This window comes from Xiphophorus couchianus, chromosome 22, assembly GCF_001444195.1.
Source record: "Xiphophorus couchianus chromosome 22, X_couchianus-1.0, whole genome shotgun sequence".
In the NCBI taxonomy this organism is placed as follows: domain Eukaryota; kingdom Metazoa; phylum Chordata; class Actinopteri; order Cyprinodontiformes; family Poeciliidae; genus Xiphophorus; species Xiphophorus couchianus.
In genome coordinates this window covers 11707089-11723297 of record NC_040249.1, presented here as the reverse complement: position 1 = coordinate 11723297, position 16209 = coordinate 11707089, and the positions used below count along the sequence as shown (strand labels likewise).

Below are 16209 nucleotides of genomic sequence, written 5' to 3'. Positions count from 1 at the left end.
TGTAAAATTTAAAACACAGTCCAGGGTACCGTGGGGTACTTGAAGAAAAATATTTGATTCTGGATTTATTCCCTATTCTGTTTTTTTTTTTTTTAAAGTTATCAATTCTTAATTTTTAAATAATAAACTTATATGCATATTTTATTCATCCTTTATCTGTCACCTTTCTTTTCATTTTTTTCGGTTGGAGTTACAAAATGAAAGAAACCACAGATGAACAATAATAATTGGGGAAAAAAAACTTAAAGGGACATGAATATAAATTAATTAAATTAATTAAACACCTCCATGACAGAAGCCATCATGGTAGGCATCGTTCATCGCCTATACCCAGGATTATGTTTTGTGTCATAACAATCCTCTCTTCCCATCAGTTGGAGTTAAAATTCTCCTCCACCTCATCTTTGAATCTTATGTAAGCTTACTTTGTAAGATCTCCTTCAATCATTTTCATAGTATTTCCGAACTTCGGTCCGCTCTCACCCGAGCAGTTCCAGAAAAACTGATCCATGCCTTGTCGCTTCCAGACTGGATTACTGTAATGCTCCATTCATTTGGATCTGTTACAAGAGTTTTCAGAAGCTGCACTATCTCCAACAGTCTGCAGCTAGGATGCTGATGAGAGTGTGAAAATACACTTTTCTCACTCATTAATGCATGCATGAAAATGCCCCTGCTTGCCTCGAAGACTCGCTCCACAAACCACAGCTCGCTCCCTCTGCTCCGCTCCTCTCCACTCACTCCCACTTGCTTCAAAAACCAGAATCCAATTGAGCGCCACTCGGGACAGAGCTTTCTGTGCCGATGCTCCTCGTCTGTGGAAAGTCCTTCTTGATGCTTTGAGGCCACAGCAACCCACAGACGGCATTAAAAAGCAAACAGACATTTTCTTTTAGTGAAGCATTCCAAACTGTTGTCAGAAACTACTTTTAAAATTATTTCTATTTTAATAATTGTCTTCAAACTCATGTAAGCAGTCATTATTATATCAACTATATTAGTCAGCCCGGTGGTTCTGTCACTGAAGTCAGGCATCATTGAAATTATGCTTCAGTTTCAATCTTGCCTCAAAGTGATCATTAAAACAAAATAATCAACAAAAACCATATTCATAAGTATTTTACCACATTCTTATTTGCAGAAATGTCTTTAGGTGCATAGAATGTTAGCAAACATCTTGGCACATATTTTAATAATTGCTATTTTAATACTGACCATAATAACTAGGGGTATAGTTATTTCTGTCACTAGAAAAACCTAGTAAGTTTTTGTGCTAAGAAATTTAGCATATGACAGAGTTTCGTATTAAGTGTTTTTAAAACTACAGCTAGCTAGGTGTGTTTAAAAAGGATATTAGATGGTTTATTTTTGTGTAGAATCTCATCCTGGCCTCTGCATACTTGGATATTTTTTTGTGTACAGGAAATGGTTAACTGGGTTGGGGCTGTTAGACTCTGAGATCAGCCACGGAAAGGTTACTCTAATGTCTTAGGAAATAAAAGTGACTGTCAGTGTTTCTCTTCCTGGCAGAGATTTACTGCTTTCCTTCAATTTACCAAAAGTGTAAAGGTCCAGCTCTGGGCCTCTGCTTGGCATCACATCCTCTATTTGCACGTCTCCTGGTGGCTTAGCCTCTGATTATAATTCCTACAGAGGAAATAAATGAATGAAGAGCAGCAATTTCTTCACTCCCTGTGGAACTATCAGCAGCTTGTAAAAAGAAGAAAGCAAGAAGAGAAAGGAAGATGAGTGTCAACCCAGAATACTGATTAGCTTGAAGGTCTTGGCAGGCTGTGTGTGTGGGTGTGCGTGTGTGTATGTGCGTGCACCCACAGTTTAGTCACAAGACTCAAATCCATCCGGCCTTCTTATACAACAAAACTGGTACTTTGATGCCTGGAGGGAGGGATAAAAAATGGGAAACTTTCCTGCCTTCGGAGTCTGAAGCTGGTCTTTTAGAAAAGAAAAACGTACATGTAACCATTCCTGACCTCCTGTTGGCCCCTTCATCAGCTCTACTTAAGATAGTTTGTTGAAAATTTACCCTCAGTGACTCAGTTTACTTGTCCTCCAATTGAGAACTCATGTTTGGGTTGATAAATCATCAGTTTTAAGTTTTGAAAGGAGAAGCAAAGTTCCCTGACATTTCTCATTCTTTGCGGCTAGCGTGGTCAGACTTATTTGAGTCTGTGGGTTTCGATAAGGCACGCAGTGAATGGATTGTGCATGACGTGATGGTAAAGTAAGCTCTGACAGAAGCTGGAAGGTGGAAAGGGTGAAATGTAAACATGCAGCAGGAGGCCGCTCGTAGAGCTGTCATTTGTTACGGTTGTGGAGACGCTTCAGTCCAGAATGGTTCTGCTCCGAGGTGGAAAATATGACGGCTAATTTGGTCAGTAATGAAATTCTGAATGTTTAAAATGCTTGCTCATGGAATTTGGAAAAAACAATGCATTTCTTCAACTTCAATTAATTGTATTAAAAAATAAGTTGATACATAATTGTTTAACCAAACAGTTGTTAATCTAAATGTAAGCAAAATGCATTCCATTAAGGCTGCCTACAATTTCCAGCTCATTTTTTTTGCTTTGTGGTTTTGTAAAGTGGAGGAAATTTTTTTCTAAATCTTAAAGGAAAAAAAAAAACATCAGATGATGCATTAAAACAATGCATAACATTACTATGTCTATTTTATTTAGCGGTGTAACACTTTATTCAGTTATAAGCCTAACCTTCCAGATGAAGGTTCATGGGTGGCCTCAGGACAACATCTGATCCAAGAATGAAGTCTGGATCAGATCCAATAACAATATTGGCTCCCATTACCGCAGGTCTTTTGACTTCCTCTGCGGCATTGCTCATTAAACAGTAATTTACATGATGGCCATGGATTATGCCCAGTGAATCGAAGAGCGAGCATCAGAAGATGCAGCTGTGCCTTTTTTTTCTTCTGCTATACACACTTATTTACATCTGGCACTGGCAGCATATTTAGCAGTTTATCTCTCTAACTCTGTGCACTCGCTTGGCAAAGTGGTGCACGATGCCAAAACTTTTGAAGCCGCATACATTTTTAATGAGCACAGGGGAGAGCTCTGGAGGTTTCATCTCTCAGTAAGTGAGTTTCTCAGTCAAGGACAGGGAAGACTGCCTGTTTGTCTTCTGATGTTTATCGGTTTGATAACATTCGATGCCACCGACTTGCCGGGCCACTGATTGAGCATTGCTGGACGAGATCAAAAACCCGTCGGCTGCCAATAAAAAAACTTTTAACATCGCCTGTGGGCTAGATGAAGGACCTTTTTCATGTGTCTCTCTTTGTGTAGTTAATGAACTACGTGGTTTCTGAGATAGGTTGGAAGGGCTTTGGCTGAGATGATGGAGCTGTTAAATGTGTCTGGAAAATACTGTTTGCTTAAACGATGCAAATGTTAAAAAAAATATATGTAAACGCATGTTTTTTTTTATTTTTTATTTTTTGTATCCCTACAGGCAAAAATACCAATCCCATCCAGTTTGCTATGCCTTCAGGTTTGCAAGTGGAAATATCAGAATAATTACCTTGAAAGCCCCTAAGACCCGTTTATAAATTAGGTGTGAAATGCTCACTTATCAGGAAGAGAAGTGTTGACGGTAAATGTTGTGTGACTGGAGTACTTTAGGAGTAAACTAAATTCCACCAGTGTCTAACTTGAAAATGTGATTGGCTAAAGGTGCTCTTCAAAAGTAAAGTACCTTCAAATTATCTCTCACATATGCCTCCACGGCACACGCGTGTGCAATCTTGTTGGCATTCCTTTTACACAAATGTAATCACGTGTGAACTCAATTTCACTCCTCTCTCACTCGCACAGAGGAATCTTCACACTGTGACACAGTTGAGTTTGTTGTGCCGGAGATGTTGTGAGTGTAAACAGGTGCAGCAGCCGGTGCACGAAGCAGAATCTGGAGAGCGGCGATAACGCTTTGGCAGAATGGGGCTGCCTTTATTCTGGCTGCTGTTTTCATAAGGATGAGGATGTTGTGTGTCAGCAAACTAACCTACTTTACATTTTACACCCAGTAAATCTGAAAACCTACATACCGGCATCTAAACTGTTCCTGAAAACAATCATCTCATTCGTAGAGTGAATGTTTCAGGTTGTTCGTGAGTTTAATAGTTTAACCTTTAAAACTGAGGCCATTGGTTTCGATATTAAACATCTACTCCAGAACCCAATGTTTAGTGTTAAAACAGAGTAACTAAATGTATAGATGTCCCGATACTTAGCTAAAAACAATAACATTCACTCACCTTTCGCTTTATTAGTAGAACCTTTATTAGCAATGCAGTAGACCCCATTTTGCCTTGAAGATGTTCTTAATTTTTCATGGCATAGGTGTCAAACATTTGTCTGAGATTTTGGTCCATGTTATGTGAAATGCAATTTGAAATAATCAAATAAGTGCGTTCACACCAGCCCTACTGTATTTTGTCACTTATTGAAACACTAGTTTGATTGTCTAGAAAGTCAGGAGTAAACGAGTTTCTCAGAGGGTTTGGTTTGTTTGACACGGTGCTGTGTGAAAGTGAAAATGAAAACGCTGCAATTTTGGTCCTCAATTGAACAAAATCTACCGGACTATCAGGTGTGAAGACGACGCCCCTTCATGGACACATCAGTGGGAGGTGGTCACTTTGGGTGTGCTTTGTGATGATTACATTTTACCTTCTCACAGCCATTCACATCGCCTTGCTGTGGGATGAGGTGAGCTGCTGCTGACCACATGCACGCAAACACTGTTTGTAACCTCCTGTCTTTGATGTTGGACCAACAGAGTGAATGCTGAGATGTGCATTGTGTAACGCGTTGGTTTTCATCAGATAACTCTTGTTTTGAACCCACCATGGCTCAGCAAACAGAAAATTTGGAAGTTTAGTCGCAATATGAAGGATGCAGATCTTTTGATCGAATCTTCACAAGTCATAGTGTCTAGATTGAAATCCGGAGACTATGGAGGGCATTCTAGGAGAGCAAACTCATTGTTAGGTTGGAAAAAGTTTTGTTTTGTTTCGAGGTTTGTCACAAGCTGCATTGTCTTGTTAGAGGTAAGTGTTATAAGATGGATACTCTGTGATGAGGGAAACGACATGAGCAACAACTATACTAGTTTGTACAAAGAGGTTCAGTGTGGGTCATGAAAATATTCCCCGCATCATCATACCACCATCACCATTAACAAAACCACTTTGTTTTGTTAATGTTTTGGGTTTTTTTTTTAAATGGGTGCTTAAAGTGATACTTGATGGCTTGGTGGCATAAAATCACAGATGGCAAAAGAACAAATGCTGGAAGTTGAATTTAGTTAGAAACTTTAATACCATTTAAAACGACTTAAACTGGGGACACAATAAGTGCTATATTTTATGCATGATTTATTATAGTATATTTTCATAAAATAAGAATCTCCTCATAAGATAATTGTCTTCAGGATTGAGTATTTTTCTAGTCAGTAATAAAATACAGTGGGTTATCACTGGTGTATTAAAGTTTGAAAAGAGCTTGGTGTTTTTGATAAGGTTACCTCTGGTCAGAGTTATATTGTAGACTTACTTTGTATCTATTGCAATACTTCATACATTGTCTGGATTTCAACTTGGCTAATGAAAAGGAATAAGATGTAACTCTGAAGCATCTTTGCATCCGTTTTTATAGCAAACGTGAATGTGACAAAACAAATGGCACATCACAGATTTTCCTGGCACGGTGCATTCTGCATCCATAATATCCTAAAACTAAAAGCAGTGTTGACTGAAACAAGCTAATAACTTTTTGTTTGCATCCATTGAAGGTTTTCTGCTCTGTATTCACTGCACATTCTTCACCTGCTGCTAGCATTCCCCTGAATCTTTCTTTCTTTCTGCACACACACGTTTAATGAAGTGGGTTTTAAGGGCTGCTACACGCTTACAAAAGCCAGCAGCTGGTGTTGGTCTGGCTGTCTGTGTAAGATTTGCATAAGTCTCCCAGGAGCCACTTGACGGTTAAGTGCAGAAAATGTAATTAAACGTGGAGTAGACGACATGACAGTCAGGCCTTTGAGGGCCTTGAGTGCTGTGAGGAAGGACTCGGCCTCACCTTGTTAAATATATTGTTCCTTAACTCCCCAGGATGGGTTCATGGAGTGTTTTATGTTCTTACAGTAGCTGTGACACTCTTTGTTATACTAAGTTTTACATGGTTGAGTAAATTTAGTCTGTAGAGGCCTAAAAAAAGAAAGGAGGAATGGGACGATAAGAGCTAATATTGACATGTTCCTTTGCTGATCAGGTTGATGGTTCTAAGCATGCTGGGAAAATGCTGGATATTAATCAAGTTTTCTTTTAGTGCTTTTACTGCTTTCCATTAAATTGATCAGTCTCAGCTCTCATTAGCAGGAACAAAAGCTTTCACTCACATATGAGCCGTCTTAAATAATCCAATAAAATAAGCTAATATAGAAAGTGAATGTTTCTACAATTTAAAATAAAAAAAAAGTCAGATTAACATTTTTGCCAGTTCTAATGATATATTCTTGCCACATGATTGTTTATTTGAGAGGGATGAACGACCTTTCCTGACCTGCAGTCACAAATTGAATCTCTCCTGTGACTTTATGCAGCTGGATAAAATGAGGCTAAGCCTGAGCTTTTCTTCAATCAAAATTGCAGGTGCAGAAGATATGAAACAAGATGTGAATGTGTGGAAAAGCACCATGTGTCCACTTTTAAGCATTGCAAAGGATCTGTGATGCTGTGGGCCATCTTTCTCCTTCAAAAGTACTGGGAAACTTGTAAAAGTGCATGGCCATGATGAGATTTTTGAAATACAAACAAATTTTAAATAAAAAATTTGGTGGACTAAAAAATGGGTTATTTTGAGGGGTTTTTTTTTGTCATGGGATATTAATTCAAAACATAGTCAAATGTACATAAAATGATTAATGTCTCTCAAAATCAGTCCCATTTCAGTCCTCTGACCTGAATCAATAGAAAACGTTTGGGATGAGTTGAGGAGATGAAAGCAGAGAGGCTGGTCTAAGAGGTTGGCCAAACATCTCCTCTTCATATGCTCCAACACTGTGAAATGTTATAGATGATTAATACTTGTCCTGTTGGCAAAGTACAATGTGACAATATGCTACTGCTTTAAAAGAGAAGTTTATGTTGAGGCTTTTTACCCAGCTTTATGAGGGCGGCCAACAAATGTGTGCAGAAATGTCTTCAGTCTGACACATCCTGCAGAAGAGAACAGTCAAAGTCTCCAAATCTCAGGAGGAAACCCATTTACTTTGCATTTTCACACTTTGAATACAATCATGTGAGGGTGACTCAGGATGTTGTTGTACCAGAACCAGAAGGAAATATATCAAAACACAGACTAACTCATTTACAGGCAGGAGGCCTGAAGTTGGAACATGAAAAGGATTAAATGCCACATCTCCCACCTCATCAAAGCGACGCTGCCGCAGCCTCAGCTTCACTTTTGCTTTCAACATTTTTTTTTTTGTTTCCTCTCATCACTGGATGATGGCATTCTGAGTTCTTGTAATATGCTGACTACACTGTCATGAGTTGCTTGGCTCCGAACACCCCGAGAGCCCAAATTTCTCTCTTCCAGGAAGCGCTTCAGATGCTTCCCCCCCTGCAGTGTGTTGTCTCACTTTTGTGACACTCGGTGGCAGGTAGATGCATCTGCTGCATCTGGAGCTGCACATCCCAGGTGGAAAACAAATATGCAGTGAGAGCACATAACAAGTCTCTAGTGCATTGAGTGAAAGAGATACACGGCAATCAGCCGTGCCAGTTAGACATGATTCTAAGACAACAAATTTGGGTGGAGTTGTTGGTATTTGTTAATTTACGATATTTTTCAACGAGATTCATTACATTTCAGTCTCTTACATTCTCCGTTCAGTTAAATGTCCTCCACTTCCTGTCGTTTGAAGAATGTTAATCTTTCCTCTCCTTCTTTCCTTTCTTTCCTCAGTTGTACTCGCGATCCAGCTTTTAGTTGAGTGTGGTAGATCTTCGCCTGTACACTCATTTCTGTGACCACGTTGCAAACATTTCCCCCCTGGCTGTCAGGTGTGGAATGGCTGCAGTTAGACACAATAGCTAGTTGTTAAATTTTAATCGTAGACTACTTGTAGTAGCACACAAACGCACTAGTATTTATTTTTATCCAATAGACCATGGGTCTCCTTTTGTGATTTATGAAACACTTGCTTTTTAGACTTTTGTTTTATTGTAGAGCCTTTTTAACATACAAAAGATACAAACATTTTCAGACCTCTTGAACCTGTTTACAGAATTTACCTGTTACAACCACAGTGCTTTAAGGATTTGATATGATAGACTAATATGAAACAGTGATAAAAGTGTGGTTTGTATTTCCATTGTGCCTTTTTGGGGAAAAGAGAAGCATCCTAAAGTTAAAGGTCAGTAGTTCTCCGGGACTAGAGTTGAGCTTCACTGATCTAAATTATTCTATTTTACCTCTGGCTGCATGTTTGGAGTCAAAATGCCGTTTGAATGTGAAACTCCAACCTAGCCTTAAGTCAGTTCTTGCTTCGAACGTGTAGCATTCAAGTGTTTAGCTCCATCCATTCTCCTTCCAACGCTGAGCTTTTCTGTCACTGCTAGAAACCTGCTGCCATCATTGAAATGTTGCTGTGTTCACTATAATTAGAATGATCTAAATAAATATCCTTTAAATCTAACGATGCGCCAGCCATGTTTTTCTTGGACAATACCAATTTCTTCTAATGCTTAGAATGTGTAATGAAGTAGGCTGCAGATTGAAGAAGATGGTAGAAAATAAATAACAGAATTTCCCCTCATTGTAGTCCCACAAATACAACCTTTATTCAACCCAGGGTGATCAAGAATACATGCTGTTCATTGATGTGTGCATAGACTGAAAATGCTGGAGGTTTTTTTTAGCTCTGTTGCTTTTAAATAGAGAGGGGAAAAAAAATCCAATTTAATCGTTTTTGACCTGTCGATCACTAGTCAGAGATTAAGGCAAAAGTAGTCAATTCTGATTTCTGGGCAACTTATCTATTTAAATTCTCTCCTCTCTTTTGCAAAATTAAATATAAATTCAGTTTATGTGCACCTAAATCTCTTAGGCTTGTAAACATAATGGACAGTGACAAATTATCTCATGTAAGACTGATCAAAGGCTTCTGACCAGGAAATTGTGCGTCGCTCTCATCTTCTCCTTCCTTAACTTGCAGAACGTGCAGCAGCATGAATGCACTGGTACCCTCGGCCTCCTAATGAGCTTTTCATTCAGCGCTGTAGAGGACTGTGGACCTGCGTTGACATTCACCTCCATCAACCAGAAAATGAGCATCGATGAGGCACGCCCAGCAGACACTGAGAAGGGCCAGGTGAGAGGAGAAAAAAACAGATGAGGTTAAAAAAAAAAAGGAATGCTATAAACACCACGAAGGAAGTGAGACGAGAGTCTGTTGTTTCTGTAGAAACAGACCGTTGGCAGCGCTGAGGCAATGCTAGTGGAATGAGGGAGATAGTTGGCTCCTAAACGCAGACATGCTGCAGCTTTGCTCCTGGCAAGGTCGTCAGAAGTTGCAGGATCGCTTTGGTTTTCCACTTTGCCACATCAGTGAGTATTCATGTAGTGTGCCTTCCGAGGACTGGTCCAATGTTTCAGAGCTCTGGACCTTTTTTTTTTCTTTCTTAGAAATAAAAGCTTCTTAAAGCAAAAAAAAAAAAAAGAAAGTCTTCTCAGGTGAATCCTATTTGTAAGACCAGGAACTGTGAGTACCTGCTGCCTGGTCTCTGTCATTTTGATTGATGTGTTTGTTGAAATCCACAACACTTTCCAAACAGGCCAGAGATGGCGGCCAGGGCTGTCATGTTATCCTTTGCTTCAGGTGTGACGGCTATCACCCTGCCCTTTGCATGTGTGCAGCATAAACAAATCTTCAAGGCTGTGGCCTTTGTCGACCTTGTTAATAAATTACAATGGGACCGCAAGAAAATCTCAGGCTGGCGAGACAAAATGTCCTGAAACGAGCAGAGAGGGTCTGTAGAGGAGCCAGATTCTTTGAATTTTACTGAGCTGCTGCCAAAAACAATGTTTTTATTTAAGCATCACATGACTTCCTCTGCAAGTTATGAAGAAATATTCTTTCTCCTTTCATTGTGGACAACAAATGCTATCAAGAAACAACTACCTACTTTCTGCACTTGTATACTACATGTCTTTGTTACTATATTTGCTGTGTTAAGGCCTTACTTTCAGTTCCAACTTAGAAAATAGGTGGAACTATATTTATTGGAACAGAGTAACTCATTTTCAAGTGATTTTCACCTCAGGGGCCTGCAGCAGCAGTTATACTAATCTTTCCTAGGGACTTTGTTGTGATGAATGACAGAGTTGTTGGACAACTGCATGGTAAGTGCACACTTAAAAATGTTCTTTGTGATTTTAGTTTACAAATAATTTAGAGATCATTTCAAAGCATTTTCTCATGTTCGACAAGATAGCCCTTTACAACGGACAAAGAACAGGGTTAGTTTACAAAGAAAGTGTCAGATTTGCAATGGGGACTTGTTTTTGTGTTGGTTTATTGTTCTCTGTTTGATAGTACAAGTTAATACTGGGAAGATGGATGGTATTGTCATGCATTGTGCTGAATTGATTCAGATCTTGTTTTGTTGATTGGAACTAATTTGGGTCATTTGGAAATTATAAATCTGAATGAACTAACAGTTTATTTGTGGTTTTTCTCGAGGCTCCACTTTTATTCATTACTCACATGCTCTTTCTTAGGACTCTGTTTGAAATTACTCAGCATGCAAGAAACAAAGCATGACTATAAAGTTAGATCTAAATTTTAACACCCAGTAAAGTCTAAATCTGCCCATTTCATTTTATTTGTAGTAATTGTGTCTTTAGTGGTCACTGTCAAGAGATGATTTCTCTGTATTCCCAGGACCACAACTAAAAAATGAGAAGGTGCGATTTAGTTTCTATGCTCCTCAACCATCGAACCAAATCCCTGAAAACCTGAGATGTACAGAAACTGCTTATTCAATTTAATCAGAAAACGTTGTTTTCCCACTAGGGAAAAAGATAAGTTCATACATTTTAACCTTTCTTTAGCATGTCTAGGCATTCTAGACAAAAAACTTTATTGCTATTATTCTTTTGATGTCCTTTTCATGTTAGTGTAATTTTCATTGACCTCTGTTGCTATATTTTCTTTTAAATAATTTGAAGTGATCTCATTTATTAATGGTACTGTACAGATAAACAAGCTTTCTGCTATTTTTCACAATGTTCAAGAGAAGGGAAGCCAAAGGATTTAAAGTAGACATCGCTGTGCTGTCTAAGTTAAAGACATGGTGACACATCTTATATTGCGTATCTGGATGCCGATCTTTCTGATGCTCCTATACATCACCCACAATCCTCCAGATTCTGTCGCTGTCCTTCCTCACAGGCTGGGCAGCGCCACTGGACAGACGGGCCCTTCTCACTTGGATTCTGTCAAAAGATAATGCTGCTGCTAATATTTGGTAAATCTCATGTTATTCCCAGATAAGTTATTACGACTCCTGAATGTAAAAAAACAAGCTTGTTTATCAGAGTGTACCAGATAGAATATCACTGCAGAGCAACTTAGCACAAAATGGCAGAGATAGTGGAGTTTTTTTTCCTGTTTTTGAGCATGAAGCAGAACTGTCCTTGGTTGTCTTATCTGTAAAAGTCATTCCTGTTTACCATGTTATCCAGCTCTCCTACCGTATTATGGTTTTGGCTCAAGGCTGAGATAGAGGAGCAGACAGCTTCTGAGCCTCTAAGTTGTTGAGGGAGTGCTTGTTAAACTTATGTCACCTATGTAGTGAAACAGCAGTGGGCAGAAACAGAGTTTGAGCATTTTTGTCGATGTGGTCGGAGACCCATAGATGCCACAAATCTACTTCAGACCAGTAGCAGACACTCCAGGACCCCCACAGATGTTGTTTGCTCATGCTGTAGCCAGTAAAATAAATCCAAACTCATTAGTTGATCTTAGGCGAAGTGTTGGCTTCACTTTGTTGCCAAAGCACGTTTTGACTCGTGCTCTAGCCAGAGATCGAACCCCTAGTCTGCAGATTAGAGACCACCTTTAAGCAAAAGACACCCACCAAGAATTCACCCAGAAAGTTTGTCCATCTGCTTCCTTTTAGAGACCTGACCTCGGTCATGTTCCATGTGGAAATGATTCCACTTTCCTAATATTTGCCCAACGCGGACTGATGGCTAACTAAATATTAACTATTGGATGTGAGAGTGGAACAGTGATTGGATGGAGGTTTGAGTAAATACAAGGGTGGTGAAAATGTGGAAGATATTTAGAATAGGCTGGGAAATTGAGAAATTATGCTTTGGATAGCAGTGGAAATTGTATAAACCTGCTGGGATTCCAAGCTCATTTCCTTTCAGAAAATTGACTGAAAAATTCAGCCTCCTGTTCTGCACACATCTCTTCCATCTTTCCGTCAGCCTCCTCCTAACCCGAGGTGAGATTGATCATTTCGGCTTGATAATCACAGTTTGATCAACTCTGCAGGTTCATTTGAGTTGCAGTCCTTAGTCGTCTTATTGTGAGCTGTGACGGTATGGAAGTACACCTATTTGGTGTGTGGTATCGTTGCTGTTTTGGTTGAACCAACCCACTGAGCGAGGAGGAGGAAGAGTGAAAGTTAATCAACTGCTTGGCATGTAAACAAAGCACAAAGCACTCAGATTCTTGACACAATCATTTATTTCATCATTGCTGGGCCTTGTGGTGCCATAAAGATGAGATCCATAGAGATTCGGGTCGTCCAGCAGCACCCCCTCACAGCTGCTATAAAGTAATGAGCAACAACCCCGGAAACTTCACAAATTTTAGGAGGGGGAATGATGATTTTTGAGAGATGAAGTCAGTTCAAAGGGAGTGAATGCATAGAGGCTGCTGTCGCAAGCTGTAGAGTCGTTGGCCACTAGTAAGTCTGTAGTATGTTCGTATCAGTCATGCTTTTTTTATAACGGCTTCTCTAATACTATTGAGTCATTTGGAACAAAGCATCTGATTAATTCTTGAGGGTAATTCTTGCTCCCAACACACAATCAATTCCAGATGCAAATACATTTTATAATAAGTTGAACAATCAGCATGGCATAGAAAAGCATGAAAGCACAGGGGAAGAAACCCGACATCATCCTCGGGAAACGTTTCCCCTGTAAACATCCACAGCAAAGCGAGATGTGTGTTGACTGAAGACTTTTTGAAGCAGAGTCGGATCTCTCTTTATAAATAAAGGATAAAGCTATGCTTGTCGTCAGCGACGGGCTGATTGAAGGTTATAGCATTTTTTCTGAAACCCAGTTGACCGAATGTCGGAATAAGAAACGTGTCCAGAAACATGAGGAGATCTTTTTTTAAAAATACCTTTAACGTCATTACAGGTATGTTATTCACAGCTCTGATGTTGATCATTCACCCTGGCATCAAATGTAGAGTGAATTTTAAGTTCGAATCTGAGCTTTTTATGTAAATCAAAACTGAGGCTTTGTCCTTGTCGGTTTGCTCGAGCCATGTTCCTCTCAGGCAAACAGATTTAACTACAGCCTCTGAGGGGACACTATGTCTACTCAGGGTAGAAAAAGCTGGAGATAACCAAAAAAATAATACTAACGCGATTTCTCACCAGAATGTTAATACTGTTTTGTATCCTTGTTGTCCCTGAGACATAAATTATCCAGAGTAGGTTGCTATGTATTCTGTCTATGTGGATCTGTCTCGTTACCTCTGTTCCTTGGATGTCTCACCGTATAATTTAAATTCTCTTTATTTATTATGCTTGTATTTGTATGTAAAATGGTTAATTATTAGCTTAAATGAAGTTTAAATTCTGATTCCCTAAAACAAAAATAAGAGGGAAAACGGTCATGGACCCAAAACACAAGCATTTGTTTCTCTCTTTCTTTTGACAGTAAATTCAATCAAATAGATTTTTTTTCACCACTAGTTATTCTGAAAGCCTACCCTTAAACTGAATTTGCACCTTTGAACAAGAACTTTGAGAGTATCGGATCTGAATTGACCTGTGCAGTAATTGCTCAGTGTTCCTTTTGAGGTTGGGATTTGTTCATGACCGTGTCAGCAGGGGGCAGTTGAAAGCAGCTTTTTGTCTTTCTGTCTCTGCAGGACAGGTCAACTTGACATTGATGTGCAAGCCAATGTGATTTATGATGGGTGCAAATTGGATATAGTAGAAAAAGTTTTTTCCCCTTTTTAAAAAAAAAGAAAAAAAAAGTTATTTTCAATGCTGAGACATAGATTAAATATAATTTCATCGTAATGATGGTTTTACAATGAATTGATATGTGTTTAACTTGCATACTTTCTGTAAGAAGTATGCAAGTTAAACAACGTCTAAGTGCAAATTTCTGTATTTATCTGGAAGGCAAAAGGTACTGGAGCTTAACCTGGCTCTTTTGGAGCAGTATAGGTGGAGCGATTCATTTCGCAAGCTTCATTCTTCATTGTACAGAATGGAAGAGGAAGAGGGTGTGTAAATCAAAGTTACTTGTTGTGAGAAGTGGATTGAGCTGGTGTGCAGAACTTTAAACCGTCTTAATTCACCTGACAAGATGGAGTGAAACAAAAATTTGTGAGAAGTCTTTTGTTCAACCTTTCTGTAGTCAGATTCCCAATGTCTAAGGATGGTGTGGTAGGAGTTAGAGGGATTATATATCCTTTCTCTTCGTATCAGTAGCTACTCAATGAGGAAATGTGCACAGATTTCTGTCAAGCTGGATCAGAAGTACTCCATAATTCCATCCGTTGGCCACATTAGAAGGCAGAAATTCAAGTTTTACATGAAGGGGGGAGGAAGAGTTGCAACCCCAGGTGCCTTTGTGTGCCAAGAGCCCCCCTGTGGAGAGGTGGTCTGCTGCAGGGAAGCTGCTTACGACTCCTACATCCTGTTTAGATCTGAAAACAGACGTAGTAAAAGAGCTGCTGCTCTGGTAGAAGAGGAAGCTAATGGCTTCAGAGGATTTGCACATTATAAACTCCCAAATTAGTATATGTACAGAGCAGGTCTTCTAAACCTGGCTGGGGTCAGTGATGAGGTGCCATCTGTTTCAGCAGCAGGTGAGGACTGCTGATGTCATAGTGAGTGGACCGCGGCCTGGAAGGGAACGAGGTGGATGCAGGAGGGTGGGGAGGGGGTGTAGTTGTTTCTGGTTTCTCTCTCTATATCGAGGTCAATCTTGCAGAGCTCAGAGCAGATGATGGATTTAATGGCCTTGGATAGAGCTGCTCTTCACTCCTTAAAGGGTTGAGACAGGCAATAAAAACCAGAGTTGGCCTTTGTAACACTCTTCAAGTCTGAAATTTGAAAAATAAATGATCATATAACCGGTTGTCCCTCTTTAGGCTCCTGTCTGTAGGAAAGACGAAATGGGCCTTTGCCTGCAGCGTTATCAGTAAAAAAAAAAGAAAAAAGTATGCAAACAGTGATAACTGCAAAAGTTTTCATTATGCATGGAATATTTTAACACTTTATCACATTATGACCATAAACTTCAATGTGTTTGAAATGTGATTTTTATATGATAGAGCAGTGTTTCTCAATCCTGGTCCTCAGGGACGGATCTCTGCACATTATTCAGGTGAATAAAACCTGAATAATGTGGCATGAATCTTTTTCACTTTCTCTCCAATAAACCCAAATATTATTCATTGCATTGAGCTGCCACCAGAAGTCACTTAGTAGGTGTGTATAATTTAGGCCTTATCTAGTAACTCAGAAATTTTGCAAAAAACATTTTGTACTGGATTTGCACCTCCTGTTCACATATAGATAGGAAATTTCTGGTTTGGAGAAACAACTTTTTTAAAAACTCTGTCTGCTATTTGTAGACTGAATATCTACAGATAAATAAAAACAATGTGATTATTAATTGCACAACAAATGTCTTCTCACAGCGCTTTAGAGGACTAACTGGTCCAATCATGTGTACAGACTTAAGTAAAGCACATATTGGGCCATGTTCCCTGCATCTGTGTTACATTGTTCCAATACTGCTTCCATTTAAGTCAAAATGTAAAGAAAGGCATAACCTAGAGGAAAGTTTAAATGATGTCATACACGACCAAAGCTCTAATAAAAGG

General features: G+C 39.3%; 1 protein-coding gene across 5 annotated transcripts in view; it reads left to right on the top strand.

Moving 5' to 3' along the window:
* The window catches only part of marchf8 (membrane-associated ring finger (C3HC4) 8), an 83316-nt gene that overhangs the window by 22957 nt on the left and 44150 nt on the right, over window positions 1–16209 (top strand). For 3 of the 5 annotated variants that reach the window (XM_028006803.1, XM_028006805.1, XM_028006804.1), the window contains exon 3: window positions 9262–9417. The exons of the other annotated variants lie outside the window; for them this stretch is intronic. In XM_028006803.1, coding sequence (XP_027862604.1) covers window positions 9262–9417 — 156 coding nt within the window. The remainder of the gene's footprint in view (window positions 1–9261; window positions 9418–16209) is intronic. 5 annotated transcript variants of the gene reach the window in all.